The 18399-nt window shown below is 48.1% G+C and overlaps 1 protein-coding gene across 1 annotated transcript in view; it reads right to left on the bottom strand.

Moving 5' to 3' along the window:
* The window catches only part of LOC125446730 (fibrillin-1-like), a 570259-nt gene that overhangs the window by 265184 nt on the left and 286676 nt on the right, over positions 1 to 18399 (bottom strand). Inside the window, exons 17-18 of the mRNA XM_048520489.2 lie at positions 15306 to 15359; positions 14545 to 14670 (exon numbers count right to left, since the gene is read on the bottom strand). Coding sequence (XP_048376446.1) covers positions 14545 to 14670; positions 15306 to 15359 — 180 coding nt within the window. The remainder of the gene's footprint in view (positions 1 to 14544; positions 14671 to 15305; positions 15360 to 18399) is intronic.

Below are 18399 nucleotides of genomic sequence, written 5' to 3'. Positions count from 1 at the left end.
TCCCCCACGCGCACTCTCTCTCCCTCCCCCACGTGCACTCTCTCTCTCTCCCCCACGTGCACTCTCTCTCTCTCCCCCACGCGCACTCTCTCTCTCTCTCTCCCCCACGTGCACTCTCACTCTCTCCCCCACGTGCACTCTCACTCTCTCCCCCACGCGCACTCTCACTCTCTCCCCCACGCGCACTCTCACTCTCTCCCCCACGCGCACTCTCACTCTCTCCCCCACGCGCACTCTCTCTCCCTCTCTCCCCCACACGTACCCACACACACTCCCTCTCTCTCCCCCCACCACGCGCACCCACACACACACTCTCTCTCTCCCCCACACACGCACCCACACACACTCTCTCTCTCTCCCCCACACACGCACCCCCCCTCTCCCTCTCTCTCCCCCACGCACACCCCCCCCTCTCTCTCTCTCCCCCACGCGCACCCACACACACTCTCTCTCTCTTCCCCACGCGCACCCACACACACTCTCTCTCTCCCCCACGCGCACTCTCTCTCTCTCCCCCACGCGCACTCTCTCTCTCTCCCCCACGCGCACTCTCTCTCTCTCCCCCACGCGCACTCTCTCTCTCTCCCCCACGCGCACTCTCTCTCCCTCTCTCCCCCACACGTACCCACACACACTCTCTCTCTCTCCCCCCACCACGCGCACCCACACACACTCTCTCTCTCTCCCCCACACACGCACCCACACACACTCTCTCTCTCTCCCCCACACACGCACCCCCCCTCTCCCTCTCTCTCCCCACGCACACCCCCCCCTCTCTCTCTCTCCCCCACGCGCACCCACACACACTCTCTCTCTCTCTTCCCCACGCGCACCCACACACACTCTCTCTCTCCCCCACGCGCACTCTCTCTCTCTCCCCCACGCGCACTCTCTCTCTCTCCCCCACGCGCACTCTTTCTCTCCCCCACGCGCACTCTCTCTCCCTCTCTCCCCCACACGTACCCACACACACTCTCTCTCTCTCCCCCCACCACGCGCACCCACACACACTCTCTCTCTCTCCCCCACACACGCACCCACACACACTCTCTCTCTCTCCCCCACACACGCACCCCCCCTCTCCCTCTCTCTCCCCCACGCACACCCCCCCCTCTCTCTCTCTCCCCCACGCGCACCCACACACACTCTCTCTCTCTCTTCCCCACGCGCACCCACACACACTCTCTCTCTCCCCCACGCGCACTCTCTCTCTCTCCCCCACGCGCACTCTCTCTCTCCCCCACGCGCACTCTCTCTCTCTCCCCCACGCGCACTCTCTCTCTCTCCCCCACGCGCACTCTCTCTCTCTCCCCCACGCGCACTCTCTCTCTCTCCCCCACGCGCACTCTCTCTCTCTCCCCCACGCGCACTCTCTCTCTCTCCCCCACGCGCACTCTCTCTCTCTCCCCCACGCGCACTCTCTCTCTCTCCCCCACGCGCACTCTCTCTCTCTCCCCCACGCGCACTCTCTCTCTCTCCCCCACGCGCACTCTCTCTCTCTCCCCCACGCGCACTCTCTCTCTCTCCCCCACGCGCACTCTCTCTCTCTCCCCCACGCGCACTCTCTCTCTCTCCCCCACGCGCACTCTCTCTCTCTCCCCCACGGGCACTCTCTCTCTCTCCCCCACGCGCACTCTCTCTCTCTCCCCCACGCGCACTCTCTCTCTCTCTCCCCCACGCGCACTCTCTCTCTCCCCCACGCGCACTCTCTCTCTCTCCCCCACGCGCACTCTCTCTCTCTCCCCCACGCGCACTCTCTCTCTCTCCCCCACGCGCACTCTCTCTCTCTCCCCCACGCGCACTCTCTCTCCCTCTCTCCCCCACACACACTCTCTCTCTCTCCCCCACACACGCACCCACACACACTCTCTCTCTCTCCCCCACAAACGCACCCAAACACACTCTCTCCCTCTCCCCCACACACTCTCCCTCTCTCTCTCTCCCCGACGTGCGCACACACACACCCCCCACCCCCGAAGTGGTGAATGTACATTTGCAGATACATTCTATTTCATTCAGAAAGCACAATTTATAGAGTCAGTCTATGTGGTATTTTATAAATTCCTACTTGAGAAATAACACCAGTCTGACTCCAAAGCAACACACAAACATTCTAAACAAGGCCTCACACCTAATATGCATTGTTTAACCTAAAATGTCACCTCTTCTTTACACTGATAAAACCTTTAGTTCTTCAGCACAGTGGCTGGAAACAAATTCGGAGTTTACATATACATATTAATCAATTAAAACCCTCTAACTGATTAAATATTTAACAGCATCTTAGGTGTGTTTAATACATCCTCCAACAGTGGTTTGACCTTTTGATCTTTTACTTATGAATTCTGTGTTGGATACTATCTCTCTCACGAACACCTGAAGGAGTGTAGCTTCGAAAGCTTGTGCTTTCAAACAAACCTGTTCGATTACAAACTGGTGTCATGTGATTTCTGACCTTATCTTCAAGCTGCAATGAGGTGGTGCTTATGACATGCAGGTTTGATTCCACTCAGTCTCACTATTTCATTAAGATACTGGATACAGAGTAAACATTTCCTAATTTTGGGGTTTGAGGTAAGCCTATATCATCAGATTCTTAGTGAGTGGTCAAGAGTACTCGCAAATGACTTGCTCCATCATCTTGCCACAAGAGATAAATAATTTTAGCACACGTGGATAAAGGGGTTTCAGGACATCTCGCAACATGCTGAAAGATTTACGACGGCGGTGCTTGAAAAGAATGGTTAGATATTACAAACAGAAGTCGATATTTTTAAATTTGGACATGAAGTTAAACATGTTTGTGACATGCTTAGGTATCTTGCTTTACGCTGATACCAAGATTTCTAAATATGGACTTCTTGCAAAGAAGTCACTGTGATGTGTAGACTTTGCCTAAGATTTGTGAATTTGTATTAGCGGAAACATTAAGAGTATATCTTATCAACCTTTTTACTGACATTTGTTTTTCGCGTTTGGTTGTGGAACATAATTATTATGTAATTGGAAAAATAATCCAGGCTCACAGGCCAATAATCCAGATACAGTTCAAATCCCCATGACATCTACTAACTAAATAAATCTGGAATGAAAGAAACTTGAACATGGAACAGTGCTTAAGAAACTATTGGACAGTTTTCATAAACTACCTAGTTAACTGAGATAACAAGGTGTAGAGTGTTAATGGGAACTGCAGATGCTGGAGAATCCAAGATAATAAAATGTGAGGCTGGATGAACACAGCAGGCCCAGCAGCATCTCAGGAGCACAAAAGCTGATGTTTCGGGCCCAGACCCTTCATCAGAGAGGGGGATGGGGTGAGGGTTCTGGAATAAATAGGGAGAGAGGGGGAGGCGGACCAAAGATGGACAGAAAAGAAGATAGGTGGGGAGGAGAGTATAGATGGGGAGGTAGGGAGGGGATAGGTCAGTCCAGGGAAGACGGACAGGTCAAGGAGGTGGGAAGAGGTTAGTAGGTAGGAGATGGAGGTGCGGCTTGGGGTAGGAGGAAGGGATGGGTGAGAGGAAAAACAGGTTAGGGAGGCAGAGACAGGTTGGACTGGTTATGGGATGCAGTGGGTGGAGGGGAAGAGCTGGGCTGGTTGTGTGGTGCAGTGGGGGGAGGGGACAAACTGGGCTGGTTTTGGGATGCGGTGGGGGAAGGGGAGATTTTGAAGCTGGTGAAGTCCACATTGATACCATTGGGCTGCAGGGTTCCCAAGCAGAATATGAGTTGCTGTTCCTGCAACCTTCGGGTGGCATCATTGTGGCACTGCAGGAGGCCCATAATGGACATGTCATCTAAAGAATGGGAGGGGGAGTGGAAATGGTTTGCGATTGAGAGGTGCAGTTGTTTATTGCGAAGCGAGCGGAGGTGTTCTGCAATGCGGTCCCCAAGCCTCCGCTTTGTTTCCCCAATGTAGAGGAAGCCACACCGGGTACAGTGGATGCAGTATACCACATTAGCAGATGTGCAGGTGAACCTCTGCTTAATGTGGAAAGTCATCGTGGGGCCTGGGATAGGGGTGAGGGAGGAGGTGTGGGGGCAAGTGTAGCATTTCCTGCGGTTGCAGGGGAAGGTGCCGGGTGTGGTGGGGTTGGAGGGCAGTGTGGAGCGAACAAGGGAGTCACGGAGAGAGTGGTCTCTCCAGAGAGCAGACAGGGGTGGGGATGGAACAATGTCTTGGGTGGTGGGGTCGGATTGTAGATGGCCGAAGTGTCGGAGGATGATGCGTTGTATCCGGAGGTTGGTGGGGTGGTGTGTGAGAACGAGGGGGATCCTCTTTGGGCGGTTGTGGCGGGGGCGGGGTGTGAGGGATGTGTTGCGGGAATTGCGGGAGACGGGGTCAAGGGCGTTCTCGACCACTGTGGGGGGAAAGTTGCGGCCCTTGAAGAACTTGGACATCTGGGATGTGCGGAAGTGGAATGCCTCATCGTGGGAGCAGATGCGGTGGATGCTGAGGAATTGGGAATAGGGGATGGAATTTTTGGAGGAGGGTGGGTGGGAGGAGGTGTATTCTAGGTAGCTGTGGGAGTCAGTGGGCTTGAAATGGACATCAGTTGCAAGCTGGTTGCCTGAGATGGAGACTGAGAGATCCAGGAAGGTGAGGGATGTGCTGGAGATGGCCCAGGTGAACTGAAGGTTGGGGTGGAAGGTGTTGGTGAAGTGGATGAAGTGTTCGAGCTCCTCTGGGGAGCAAGAGGCGGCGCCGATACAGTCATCAATGTAACGGAGGAAGAGGTGGGGTTTGGGGCCTGTGTAGGTGTGGAAGAGGGACTGTTCCACGTAACCTACAAAGAGGCAGGCATAGCTGGGCCCATGCGGGTGTCCATGGCCACCCCCTTAGTCTGTAGGAAGTGGGAGGAATCGAAAGAGAAGTTGTTGAGGGTGAGGACGAGTTCGGCTCGGCGGATGAGGGTGTCGGTGGAGGGGGACTGGTCGGGCCTGCAGGACAGGAAGAAGCGGAGGGCCTTGAGGCCATCTGTATGCGGAATGCAGGTGTATAGGGACTGGACGTCCATGGTGAAAATGAGGTGTTGGGGGCCAGGGAATTGGAAGTCCTAGAGGAGGTGGAGGGCACGGGTGGTGTCACGGACGTAGGTGGGGAGTTCCTGGACCAAAGGGGAGAAAAAGGAGTCCAGATAGGTGGAGATGAGTTCGGTGGGGCAGGAGCAGGCTGAGACGATGGGTCGACCAGGGCAGGCAGGCTTGTGGATTTTGGGAAGGAGATAGAAACGGGCCGTGCGCGTTTGGGGAACAATGAGGTTGGAGGCTGTGGGTGGGAGGTCCCCTGAGGTGATGAGGTCACGAATGGTGTTGGAGATGATGGTTTGGTGCTCGGGCATGGGGTCATGATCGAGGGGGCGGTAGGAGGTGGTGTCGGAGAGTTGGCGTCTGGCCTCGGCGATGTAGAGGTCAGTGCGCCATACTACCACTGCGCCACCCTTGTCTGCGGGTTTGATGGTGAGGTTGGGGTTGGAGCGGAGGGAGAGGAGGGCTGCCCGTTCTGTGGAGGAGAGGTTGAAGTGGGTTAGAGGGGTGGAGAGGTTGAGGCGGTTAATGTCTCGACGGCAGTTAGAGATGAAGAGTTTGAGGGAGGGTAGGAGGCCTGGGGGTGGTGTCCAGGAGGAGGACTTGTGTTGGAAGCGGGTGAAGGGGTCAGTGGAGGGAGGGTTAGGTTCCCGGTTGAAGAAGTAGGCGTGGAGGCCTACTGGAGGCCACTGTTCTATGTCCAATCGTGACTCGTCCAACTCACTGGCCCCTGCCACCCACAAGAGGATTCCTGCGCCTCCCAAATCCCAAGTCTGTCTCTGCCCCTCCCCCACCATGCACCCGCCACCATTGACCATGAGGACACGGCCGGAGACCCCACCGATGACGTCACATCCGCCTCCGCCGGCCACACCACTTCCGGGACCGCTGCTGCAGCCACCGCCTCCACTTCTAGTCACAACACCTCACACACCACCCTCACCGCAGCTGCTGCCGCCCACCCCGATCCTCCAACTGCTGACGGAACCCTGCCCACGGCCGACGCCGACGGAACCCCGCACACAGCCAAGGCCGACGGAACCCCGCCCACGGCCGACGACCTCATCGCTCCGCCCACAACCTCCACAGCCAGCAACCCCGGAGAAGACAGTCACACTGAACCCTGCCGCATCTTCACCATCCCCCCAGACGTCCCACTAACTGAGGACGAACGGTCAGTCCTTAGTAAGGGGCTCACTGTTGTCCCCCTACAACCACACATCAACGAATACCAGTCACGAATGGACATAGAACAGTTTTTCCACCGCCTTCACCTCCACGCTTACTTCTTCAACCGGGAACCTAACCCTCCCTCCACTGACCCCTTCACCCGCTTCCAACTCAAGTCCTCCTCCTGGACACCACCCCCAGGCCTCCTACCCTCCCTCAACCTCTTCATCTCTAACTGCCGTCGAGACATTAACCGCCTCAACCTCTCCACCCCTCTCACCCACTCCAACCTCTCCCCCGCAGAACGGGCAGCCCTCCGCTCCCTCCGCTCCAACCCCAACCTCACCATCAAACCCGCAGACAAGGGTGGCGCAGTGGTAGTATGGTGCACTGACCTCTACATCGCCGAGGCCAGAAGCCAACTCTCCGACACCACCTCCTATCGCCCCCTCGATCAGGACCCCACACCCGAGCACCAAACCATCATCTCCAATACCATTCGTGACCTCATCACCTCAGGGGACCTCCCACCCACAGCCTACAACCTCATTGTTCCCCAACCCCGCACGGCCCGTTTCTATCTCCTTCCCAAAATCCACAAACCTGCCTGCCCTGGTCGACCCATCGTCTCAGCCTGCTCCTGCCCCACCGAACTCATCTCCACCTATCTGGACTCCTTTTTCTCCCCTTTGGTCCAGGAACTCCCCACCTACGTCCGTGACACCACCCGTGCCCTCCACCTCCTCCAGGACTTCCAATTCCCTGGCCCCCAACACCTCATTTTCACCATGGACGTCCAGTCCCTATACACCTGCATTCCGCATACAGATGGCCTCAAGGCCCTCCGCTTCTTCCTGTCCTGCAGGCCCGACCAGTCCCCCTCCACCGACACCCTCATCCGCCGAGCCGAACTCGTCCTCACCCTCAACAACTTCTCTTTCGATTCCTCCCACTTCCTACAGACTAAGGGGGTGGCCATGGGCACCCGCATGGGCCCCAGCTATGCCTGCCTCTTTGTAGGTTACGTGGAACAGTCCCTCTTCCACACCTACACAGGCCCCAAACCCCACCTCTTCCTCCGTTACATTGATGACTGTATCGGCGCCGCCTCTTGCTCCCCAGAGGAGCTCGAACACTTCATCCACTTCACCAACACCTTCCACCCCAACCTTCAGTTCACCTGGGCCATCTCCAGCACATCCCTCACCTTCCTGGATCTCTCAGTCTCCATCTCAGGCAACCAGCTTGCAACTGATGTCCATTTCAAGCCCACCGACTCCCACAGCTACCTAGAATACACCTCCTCCCACCCACCCTCCTCCAAAAATTCCATCCCCTATTCCCAATTCCTCAGCATCCACCGCATCTGCTCCCACGATGAGGCATTCCACTCCCGCACATCCCAGATGTCCAAGTTCTTCAAGGGCCGCAACTTTCCCCCCACAGTGGTCGAGAACGCCCTTGACCCCGTCTCCTGCATTTCTCGCAACACATCCCTCACACCCCGCCCCCGCCACAACCGCCCAAAGAGGATCCCCCTCGTTCTCACACACCACCCCACCAACCTCCGGATACAACGCATCATCCTCCGACACTTCGGCCATCTACAATCCGACCCCACCACCCAAGACATTGTTCCATCCCCACCCCTGTCTGCTTTCCGGAGAGACCACTCTCTCCGTGACTCCCTTGTTCGCTCCACACTGCCCTCCAACCCCACCACACCCGGCACCTTCCTCTGCAACTGCAGGAAATGCTACACTTGCCCCCACACCTCCTCCCTCACCCCTATCCCAGGCCCCAAGATGACTTTCCACATTAAGCAGAGGTTCACCTGCACATCCGCCAATGTGGTATACTGCATCCACTGTACCCGGTGTGGCTTCCTCTACATTGGGGAAACAAAGCGGAGGCTTGGGGACCGCATTGCAGAACACCTCCGCTCGGTTCGCAATAAACAACTGCACCTCCCAGTCGCAAACCATTTCCACTCCTCCTCCCATTCTTTAGATGACATGTCCATCATGGGCCTCCTGCAGTGCCACAATGATGCCACCCGAAGGTTGCAGGAACAGCAACTCATATTCCGCCTGGGAACCCTGCAGCCCAATGGTATCAATGTGGACTTCACCAGCTTCAAAATCTCCCCTCCCCCACCGCATCCCAAAACCAGCCCAGTTCGTCCCCTCCCCCCACTGTACCACACAACCAGCCCAGCTCTTCCCCTCCACCCACTGCATCCCAAAACCAGTCCAACCTGTCTCTGCCTCCCTATCCTGTTCTTCCTCTCACCCATCCCTTCTTCCCACCCCAAACCGCACCCCCATCTACCTACTAACCTCATCCCACCTCCTTGACCTGTCCGTCTTCCCTGGACTGACCTATCCCCTCCCTACCTCCCCATCTATACTCTCCTCCCCACCCATCTTCTTTTCTCTCCATCTTCTGTCTGCCTCCCCCTCTCTCCCTATTTATTCCAGAACCCTCACCCCATCCCCCTCTCTGATGGAGGCTCTAGGCCCGAAACATCAGCTTTTGTGCTCCTGAGCTGCTGCTGGGCCTGCTGTGTTCATCCAGCCTCACGTTTTATCAACAAGGAGTAGAGCTGGATGAACACAGCAGGCTAGGCAGCATCAGAGGGGCAGGAAAGTTGACGTTTCGGGTCTGGAAACTTCTTCAGAAATGTGGGAGGGGAAGGGGACTGAAATAAATAAAGTGGGAGAGGCAATGATGGAAGGTGGATAGAGGAGCAGATAGATGGAGAGAAAACGGACAAGTCAAGGAAGTGGGGATGGAACCAGCAAAGGTGAGTGTAGGTCGGGAGTTGAGATGGGGGTTGGTCATTGAGATGGGAGGAGTGGATAGGTGGGAGAAAAGATGGACAGGTCAAGCAGGCGGGGATGGGATGGGCTGGTTTTGGGATGAGGTAGGGGGTGGGGAGATTTTGAAGCTTGTGAAGTCCACATTGAGACCATTAGGCTGGAGGGTTCCCAAGCGACATATGAGATGCTGTTCCTGCAACCTTTTGGGTGGCATCGTTGTGGCACTGGAGGATGCCTAGGATGAATGTGTTGTCCAAGGAGTGGGTGGGGTAGTTGAAATGGTTTGTGACTGAGAGGTGTAGTCGTTTGTCACAAATTGAGTGTGGGTGCTCCACAAAGCAGATTCCTACATCCGCTTGGTTTCCCCCATGTAGAGGAGACCACATCGGGAACAGCAGACAAAATATACCACATTAACAGGTGTGCAGGTGAACATCCGTTTCATGTGGAAGGTTTTCTTGGGGCCTGGGAAGGTGGTGAGGGGGGAGGTGTAGGGATAGGTAAGCACTTCCTGCAGTTGCAGGGAAAGGTGCCGGGGTAGTGGGGCTAGTGGGGAGTGTGGAGCAGACGAGGGAGTCACAGAGAGCGCAGTCCTTCCAGAATGCATATAAGGGAGGGGAGGAAAAATATCCTTTTTAGTACTGCAGATGGCAGACATGGCAGAGGATGAGGCGTTGAATCCGGAGGTTGGTGGGGTGATACATGAGGAGGTTGGTGGGCTGATACGTGATAGTTAACTGACATTGTTTAGGGAAGAAAATCTAAAGTATTTCCCTGATCGGTCCTATATGGACTCCAGATTCATAAAAATATGGGTGAAGTTCAGTCGCATTCTGAAATGGCCAAACATGACTCTCAGTTGTGTCAAACTACAATGCAAGACTGAAGACAGACAATTATCTATTGTTGAGCCAGATATTGGAAATGACAAAGGGACAACCAGCTTCCTTAACCTTGTGAATATTTCCTCATTTTGGGGATATGCGATACATACAAAATATTGACCAGCTGTTCTATAGACTAGTCAAACAACATATATATGAAAAACACAAAGAACTGCAGATGCTGGAAATCGGAAACAGATTTCAGAACAGGAATCAGAACATATTTGTACATTTCAGTCAACATTCCAGACTGCTCTATTACCTTACAAAAGGAAAGCATTGTGAATACTGGAAATCTGAAACAAAAATAGAAAATGTAGGAAATGCTCAGCATGTCAGACACCTGTAGAAATGTCATCAACCTGAAACTTTAGCTCTGACTTTAATGCTATCTAACCTGCATCTGTGCAAAAGAAAAGTTAAAGTTTCAGATTAGTTACTGCTATCTGACTTGCTCAGCAATTCTTGCATTTTTGTTTATGTCCTCTGTCATTCTCCCTGGGCATAACGAACAACAAACAAATCAAGGTCTTTGGCATGATTGTGATAAATTGTCGGAAAGGAGTGGTCCTGACAGTCATCAACATTTTAGATACCATGAGGTCTCATGGCACCAGACCAAATTTTAAATCTCTTACTTGTTGAGAACTGTTGATGTCTCTGACCATCAATGAGTATTTCACATTGAACAGCACATGGAAAAAATATTGAGGGCAGCAATGACATAGTATGTCCTCAAGTGGAGGACATCAATATCCTCAACCAAGACAGGCTTAGTAGCTAGCCAATTCCTTTAAGCACGTAGCACACTGGGCCAGTTGCTGGTACGAGGTTACTCAATATAAATGAAATATTTAATGACCTTATCTGCACATCCACTGCACAATGCCTATTGAAACAAAGTCTTGTTTTTACATGTTGAGGTGCAGACTGTAGTTTTCTGAAAGACTGGCATTTTCAAGAATGGTCATTTGCACCATTATTTTAACTGAATAGCCAGCCACAGACCATGATCATGAAATTGCCCTTTTCTAACAGTTATTTAGGGAACAGAGTCAGTAAGTCTGGTTAGTTCACAGCTGGAGTACTGTGTGAAGTTCTGAAATCCACGTTAGAGGAGGATTGTGACTGGACTGGAGACGGTGCAATGGAGATTTTCCAGGATATTGCCTGGCCTGGAGAGTTTTAGTCACAAGAACAGATTGGATAGATAGTGGTGGTTGTCCTTGGAGCAGGGTAGACTGAGGAGGGGACATGATTGAGATGTATCCGATTATAAGGAATAGAATAAGGCAGACAGGAAATGGCATTTCCCACTTGGTGGAAGAATCAACAGCCAGGGTTATAGATTTAGGATAAGGGGCAGGTGGTTTAGAGGGGATGTAAGGAAAGATTTTTTGAGGGAAGGGTGGTGGGAATCTGGTACTCACTGTCTGAAAGGGTGGTAGGGGCAGAAACCCTCATAATATTTAAGAAATATTTAGATATGCATTTGCAATGCTAAGGCATATAAGGTTACCGGCCAAGTACTAGAAGATGGGAATAGAATAATTAGACAGTTGTTTTAGAATGGCATCGACTTGATGGACTGAAGAACATTTTCCTGTGGACCATTATGACTATGACAGATTTCACAAGTAACATATCAAGAGTTGCTGCATTTCAACTGCAAATTTGAGTGCAGATTGGTACCACTTGAGGGCCAGTCATTGTGCTTGATTAATGCTGTATATACTGCATATTAATGCAGTATAATATTTTGACCTTCACCAAGAGCACATTAGTCAACAGTTCAATAGCTTTGCTAAGTATCCAACTGTGGTTTCAGCTTCCAGCTTTTCCATGACAGGCAGGTTCTCCTTATTGTCTGCAGAATCCTTGATGACCTTGTTCTTCAGAGTACTGTTAAAGGTATAACTTCATCCATCTCTTCAACAATTTATGGCAGGTGGTGATTACATTCGATGCCTTTGTTTTCAATAGAGTTGCATTCCTCACCTACAGACCTGTTGTATTTTAGATCCTGTTATTAGTGCCTCTGTGCAAAATGACAGGTGGATATCCTGGCAGTTGTAACCTGTAACTACTGGTGCAGGGCTTTGCAATCTGCTGGACTTCAAGTAGCTCTCTGGGTAGTCAGAATTGTTCCACTCAGATCCCTACTGAAATTAATGGGGCTGCATTGTTTGAGTCCCATTAGGGTCATGTTAGTTTTGAATCACTCTTGCATTCCACATGTTGAACGCACAGTGTTGTAAGCAATGTCTCGAAGTATGTTCCACTTTGCATCTGCACTGTGTGGAAATGCCAGAAAGTGCCCATTCAATCGAGTCAAGAAACTTAGTTCTTATCTGGGCAGAAATCATGGCTGATGCTGATACCAGGATAGTCTTTTTACTGGATTGAAAAAGCTTATGTGGTTGTAACCTCATTCTGCATGCATTGACATTGCTGCTGAGAGAGAGTGATGATCAGTTTCAGCTGGCGTCAATGTCCTGAATCTTGAATGTCGCCAGGACATGCTGTGGCTTGGCTCATTCTGAAAGAAAGTGTTAGCTACACAAAACTTGAGATAGCAGTAAAACTCAAGCAGTTCTCATTGCCTATCACATCCTATTATTTCTGAGGCAGGAGGGCCAAGCCTCATGGCCTGCTCTCACTCTTTATTGAAACTGTCCAATAGGTAAGATGTTCTGATTTTAAAAATCTATTGATAGCAGTCTTAATCTCCTCATAATACTAGTGTTTTAACAATATAGTGGAGTAGAGTCTGGAGCATCGATATCCATTTCCCGACATTAAGACACTTTTTAGAACACCTTCCTTTTTGTAGCTTTTCATTTTTTGGAATAATAGTTCATTATTTGACTTGGTGTCATATTTTACTTCATAATGCACCTGGGTGGCCTCTTTGGATGTTTAATTACCATAAACGTACTATATAAATATAAATATCAATTATTGCTAATCAACCCTTTTTGAGTTGGGAAGCAGATAGAAAGAACATAATTTGAACCATTTTAGATGGTTTTCTATCATTGTGAGCAGTGATTTCCTGAAGCAAAGCCGACATATGTTCATGCCTTTCCTCAGAATTCTGCCAGCTGAAAGTAATGTTTTCCTTTCAGTGATTCATTCTTGGCAAACATGATTTTTATGAGGAATCAATGTCAATGTTCAGCCTATCAAGTTCAAGTTGATCACAGCTGTCTTACCCATATTATTAAACAAATGCATGCGTCTGTCAGTCCAGTGAATAAGGTCTTAATGTTCAAACTTGCCATTTGTAAACTTAGTATCTTCCTTTGTTTGCTTTTCTGATGTATTAGGTTAACCCACTATTTGAGTACAGAACTTAAGCATCAAAAATCAGTGGAGACAGGTGTACTAATTGATGGCTGTCCAACTTGAGATGGGTGGTGGTTAACCGATGGGACAAATGATCTCTCCCACCATTACAAAACAGCTCATCATATTCATTTTCTACATCAATGAAATCATACCTAACACTTGTAACTGCTGACTTCCATGTTGGAGGTAATATTCTGCAGCAAAAGTGGAGTATTTTCTTCAGTCATGTAGGGCAAAATTTACTAAGACTATGGGCTGTCCAAGCACTAAAGTGCCATTCTCTATCTCCATGGTGGGGTCCAAATTATGCAAAACTGGTACTAGCTCATAATTTACTAGAAAGATGACACATTTAGACATCAGAGATAGTAGGAACTACAGATGCTGGAGAATCTGAGATAACAAGGTGTGAAGCTGAATGAGCACAGCAGGCCAAGCAGCATCGGAGGAGCAGCAAGGCTGACATTTTGGGCCTAGACCTTTTTTCAGAAATGAAGAAAGGTCTCGGTCTGAAACGTCAGCCTTCCTGCTCCTCTAATGCTGCTTGGCCTGCTGGGTTCATCTAGTTTTACACCTTGTTATCTCACATTTAGACATCAAACTGCTTTTGGCATCCATTCCAGAATTTTTTTGGTCAGGATTTACCTCTTTAGCTTTAAACTTTCTAGAAGTAGTGCCAAGGCAGTGGAGCTGTTGTGCATGTCTTGAAGTTTGATTTATGAGCACCAGAGCACAACTGCAGACTAGCGGGCCTATATACTGTGTGCCTAAGTGCTAAATGTCCTCAAAACCTTTAACCAGCAGTTGCAAGAGATCTCAGTTTCCAGGCATCATCACAAGGAGAACAGCAGAGAACTTGCTGATGAAAAGGCTATCTATTGACAGGGAAAGACTTGCACATTTGTCTCTCATATTTGCATTGCTGCTAACTATCAGTAAGGGCTGAAATAGTATACAAATTAGCACAGAAAGAAGTGGGAAGCATGAAAACTATTTTCATCCATAGACTATAAACAACATATCAACATGAAGTCATGGGCCATAAAATTAAACATTCAGAAGTAAATAAGAGAAAAATGGTTTAACATATCAATGCCAAATAGCAAACTACACATTCCTATCATTCTTACAGTTATTCCATTACATGCGAATTTGGGAGTTCTAGCTCTTACTAAATTAACACTCCATGTTTCATGCCTGTAAAAGAATTAAGATCAATAGATACATTCATTAACTTCATAACTAATTCAATTTGACTCAGTTTCTACTATCCACTTTTTACATACCTTCACATTTTTTCCCAGATATATCAACCTCATAACCAGAATTGCAAACACATCGGTAACTGCCACGAGTGTTCTCACACACTCCATTAGGACAGATGTCAGGATCCAATGCACATTCATTGATGTCTGTAAAAATAAAGAAGAACTTCCTTTGTTTTAGCAGTAATAAATAACCCATAACATTGTCAGATGATAAAACAAAATAACATAAAGCATTTTTTTGGTGTATAAACATGCTAATTTTAACTTTTAAACAAGAACTGTACTCATGAATGTGAAGTGTTTTTTATGTTCATGCGCAGAAATTGCTAAACTCAAAAAATTCAAAATATTTAATATATGTTGAATTTGTTAATATTTTATTGAATCTGTCCAAATGTGCAGTTACCAAACTGAAGTGTATACTAATTTTGTACCATTTACAATTAGAATCACATCATAATCTTAGGTGTGAAGGTCAATGCCATCTTAAACCCAAATCATGTTACAGCTTAAAATAATCAGCTTCTATGCCATATATATTGATGGCAAACCTATGATTATTTTACTATATTATACATGTTTCCTGCAATATTGAGCATCAGTAAAGAAAGTCAACTATTGTGATCATGCTTGTTGAAATGAAATACGTTGGAGCACATGGTGTATATAGTGTAGCATTAATAAGTTTTGTTTTAGCCTATATTTTATGAAACAACATTCTGAAGAAAATATTATGAAGTTGAGTCTTATTGAGTAGTTTATACAAACAAACAAGTTACCTCTCCCATCACTTGTCATACCAGGTCCACTGCTGCAAAGTGCATGATATTCAGCTGTAGAAAAATAATAAAAGGCTTTTAAAATTTTCTCACAAGCAAGATCAGAGGTACTTTGAATGGAAAAGTAGATATGTTAAGCACATGTACAGTTAACTTCAAGAAAATGTAAGAAGACCAAAGATTGCATTAAACTGTTATTATGTTGCTATTGTTATTGCAACAAGATCAGCCAGCTGGACGTCTTAGAATATGAGTTCCCCGATTGGGCCTTTTAACTGGTCCAATCAGGGAGCACTGGCTGACAGAAAGAAAGCGGAGTGTGAGAGATTGACTCTGATGAGGCTGTGCCAGAGTCAAGGAGCTTCCACCGTAAATAAAGAGTGACCTGGTGAAGCGGTACCTGCCTCTATGCAGTTAATTTACTTGTCTAACATACCCTTAATTTCAAATTCCAGACAACTTTCCTCCCATTTCTATTTCCTATATAAGCCTTCCACTAGTTTCATTATGTAACACTTCCGATATTTATTCATTTCTTGGGATTTATTTTGTGAACCTATCGTCCCTTAAACACAATTCAAATTCATTTATCATTTGGTAATTTCAGTTGAAAGGATGAGTCCTTGAGTTCGCTAAATTGAACTGGTGAAGAAATATTTGAGGAAATGAAAGGATGATAGTCTATTTGAATATGCAATCTTTCAGATCCAGTAAACAAGGGAAGTTGATAACATTATGCTGGAAGCATTACAAATAGTGAAGAGGAACAGAGGGATCTTGGTGTGCAGATACATAGATCCCTTAAAATGGCCACCCAAGTGGACAGGGTTGTTAAGAAAGCATATGGTGTTTTGGCTTTCATTAACAGGGGGATTGAGTTTAAGAGTCGTGAGATCTTGTTGCAGCTCTATAAAACTTTGGTTAGACCGCACTTGGAATACTGCGTCCAGTTCTGGTCGCCCTATTATAGGAAAGATGTGGATGCTTTGGAGAGGGTTCAGAGGAGGTTTACCAGGATGCTGCCTGGACTGGAGGGCTTATCTTATGAAGAGAGGTTGACTGAGCTCGGTCTCTTTTCATTGGAGAAAAGGAGGAGGAGAGGGGACCTAATTGAGGTATACAAGATAATGAGAGGCATAGATAGAGTTGATAGCCAGAGACTATTTCCCAGGGCAGAAATGGCTAGCACGAGGGTTCATAGTTTTAAGCTGGTTGGTGAAAAGTATAGAGGGGATGTCAGAGGCAGGTTCTTTACGCAGAGAGTTGTGAGAGCATGGAATGCGTTGCCAGCAGCAGTTGTGGAAGCAAGGTCATTGGGGTCATTTAAGAGACTGCTGGACATGTATATGGTCACAGAAATTTGAGGGTGCATACATGAGGATCAATGGTCGGCACAACATTGTGGGCTGAAGGGCCTGTTCTGTGCTGTACTGTTCTATGTTCTATGTTCTATGTTCTATAGAATAATTAAAACTAAACTAGATGGGGAGGTGATGGCCGAGTGGTATTATCACTGGACTTTAAATCCAGAGACCCAGACAACGTTCTGGAGACCTGGTTTTGAATCCTGCCATGGCAGAGAGTGAAATGTGAATTCTTTAAAAATCTGGTATTAAGAATCTAATGATGACTGTGAACACATTGTCGGTTGTCAGGAAAAACCCATCTGGTTCATGTTCTTTCAGGAAGGAAACTGCCATCCTTACCTGGTGTTGACTACATGTGACTCCAGACTTGCAGCAATGTGGTTGACTCTTAACTGCACTCTGGGCAATTAGGGATGGGCAATAAATACTGCCTAGCCAGCAACGCCTCATCCCATGCATGAATCAAAAAAAAATTGACAAGGTCTTTTTGGAAAAATATGGGTGAAAATAAAAAAGAAACAAACCAGACATTTAAGACGGAAAGAAAAGAATGGTCATTTAAACTTTAGAATATTGAAAGGGCCAGATTTTGTTATCAGAGCACTTACATGCAGATGTTTTATGGGTGTTTCGCTGAAACTGCATGTTATTTGATTAGCTATAAAAAGCAGCGTCCTCTACAGAACTTTTGACGGGTGACTGAACAAAGCAAACAGGGTGTGGAACACAGCAGGCCAGGCTTTTTTTCTGAGGACGGATTCAGACCCGAAACAGCAGCTTTCCTGCTCCTCTGATGTTGCCAGGCCTGCTGTGTTCATCCAGCTCTACACCTTGTTATCTCAGACTCCAGCATTGGCAGTTCCTACTATCTTTGAACAAAGCAAACTAGCGTGTATCTCTTTAATCAATCAGATTAATGAATACTTGATGAATGACAGGTTCTGAATGACGAAGAGTCAGGTATGATATTTAATTCAATTTTAAATCATGTACAAATACGGAAATACACAGATTTAAGTAAAATAAACATTTAAAAAAAAACATTTTTCCAAATTATCTCAGGGCTACAGATGCTCCACTTGAGTCTCCTTCCATCTTATTTCATGGAATTTTATTTGCAAAACTTACTGTTATTCCCGTTCTTACTTCACCTACTTTTCACTTACTTTTTCCAGAATGCTTCTCTACACTGTTTATCTTAAACAACTTGTATTTGTATTAGAGATAATGGGAACTGCAGATGATAGAGAATCCAAGATAACAAAGTGTGAAGCTGGATGAACACAATAGGGCAAGCAATATCTCAGGAGCACAAAAGCTGACGTTTCGGGCCTAGGCCCTTCATCAGAGAGCCTCTCTGATGAAGGGTCTCGGCCCAAAACGTCAGCTTTTGTGCTCCTGAGATGCTGCTTGGCCTGCTGCGTTCATCCAGCTTCACAGTTTGTTATCTTGTATTTATATTAGACCTGTAATGCTATAAATTATAGCGAGTTTTGAGAAGATTTGTAGCTCAGGTTGAGGTTCTGGATGTGAGTTTGCTCGCTGAGCTGGAAGGTTACTTTTCAGACGTTTCGTCACCATTCTAGGTAACATCATCAGTGAGCCTCCGAAGAAGTACTGGTGTTATGTCCCGCTTTCTATTTATCTGGTTGGGTAAAATAGAAAGCGGGACATAACACCAGCGCTTCGTCGGAGGCTCACTGATGATGTTACCTAGAATGGTGACG

This window comes from Stegostoma tigrinum, chromosome 36 (genome assembly GCF_030684315.1).
Source record: "Stegostoma tigrinum isolate sSteTig4 chromosome 36, sSteTig4.hap1, whole genome shotgun sequence".
In the NCBI taxonomy this organism is placed as follows: Eukaryota; Metazoa; Chordata; class Chondrichthyes; order Orectolobiformes; family Stegostomatidae; genus Stegostoma; species Stegostoma tigrinum.
This window is presented reverse-complemented; position numbering and strand designations above follow the sequence as displayed.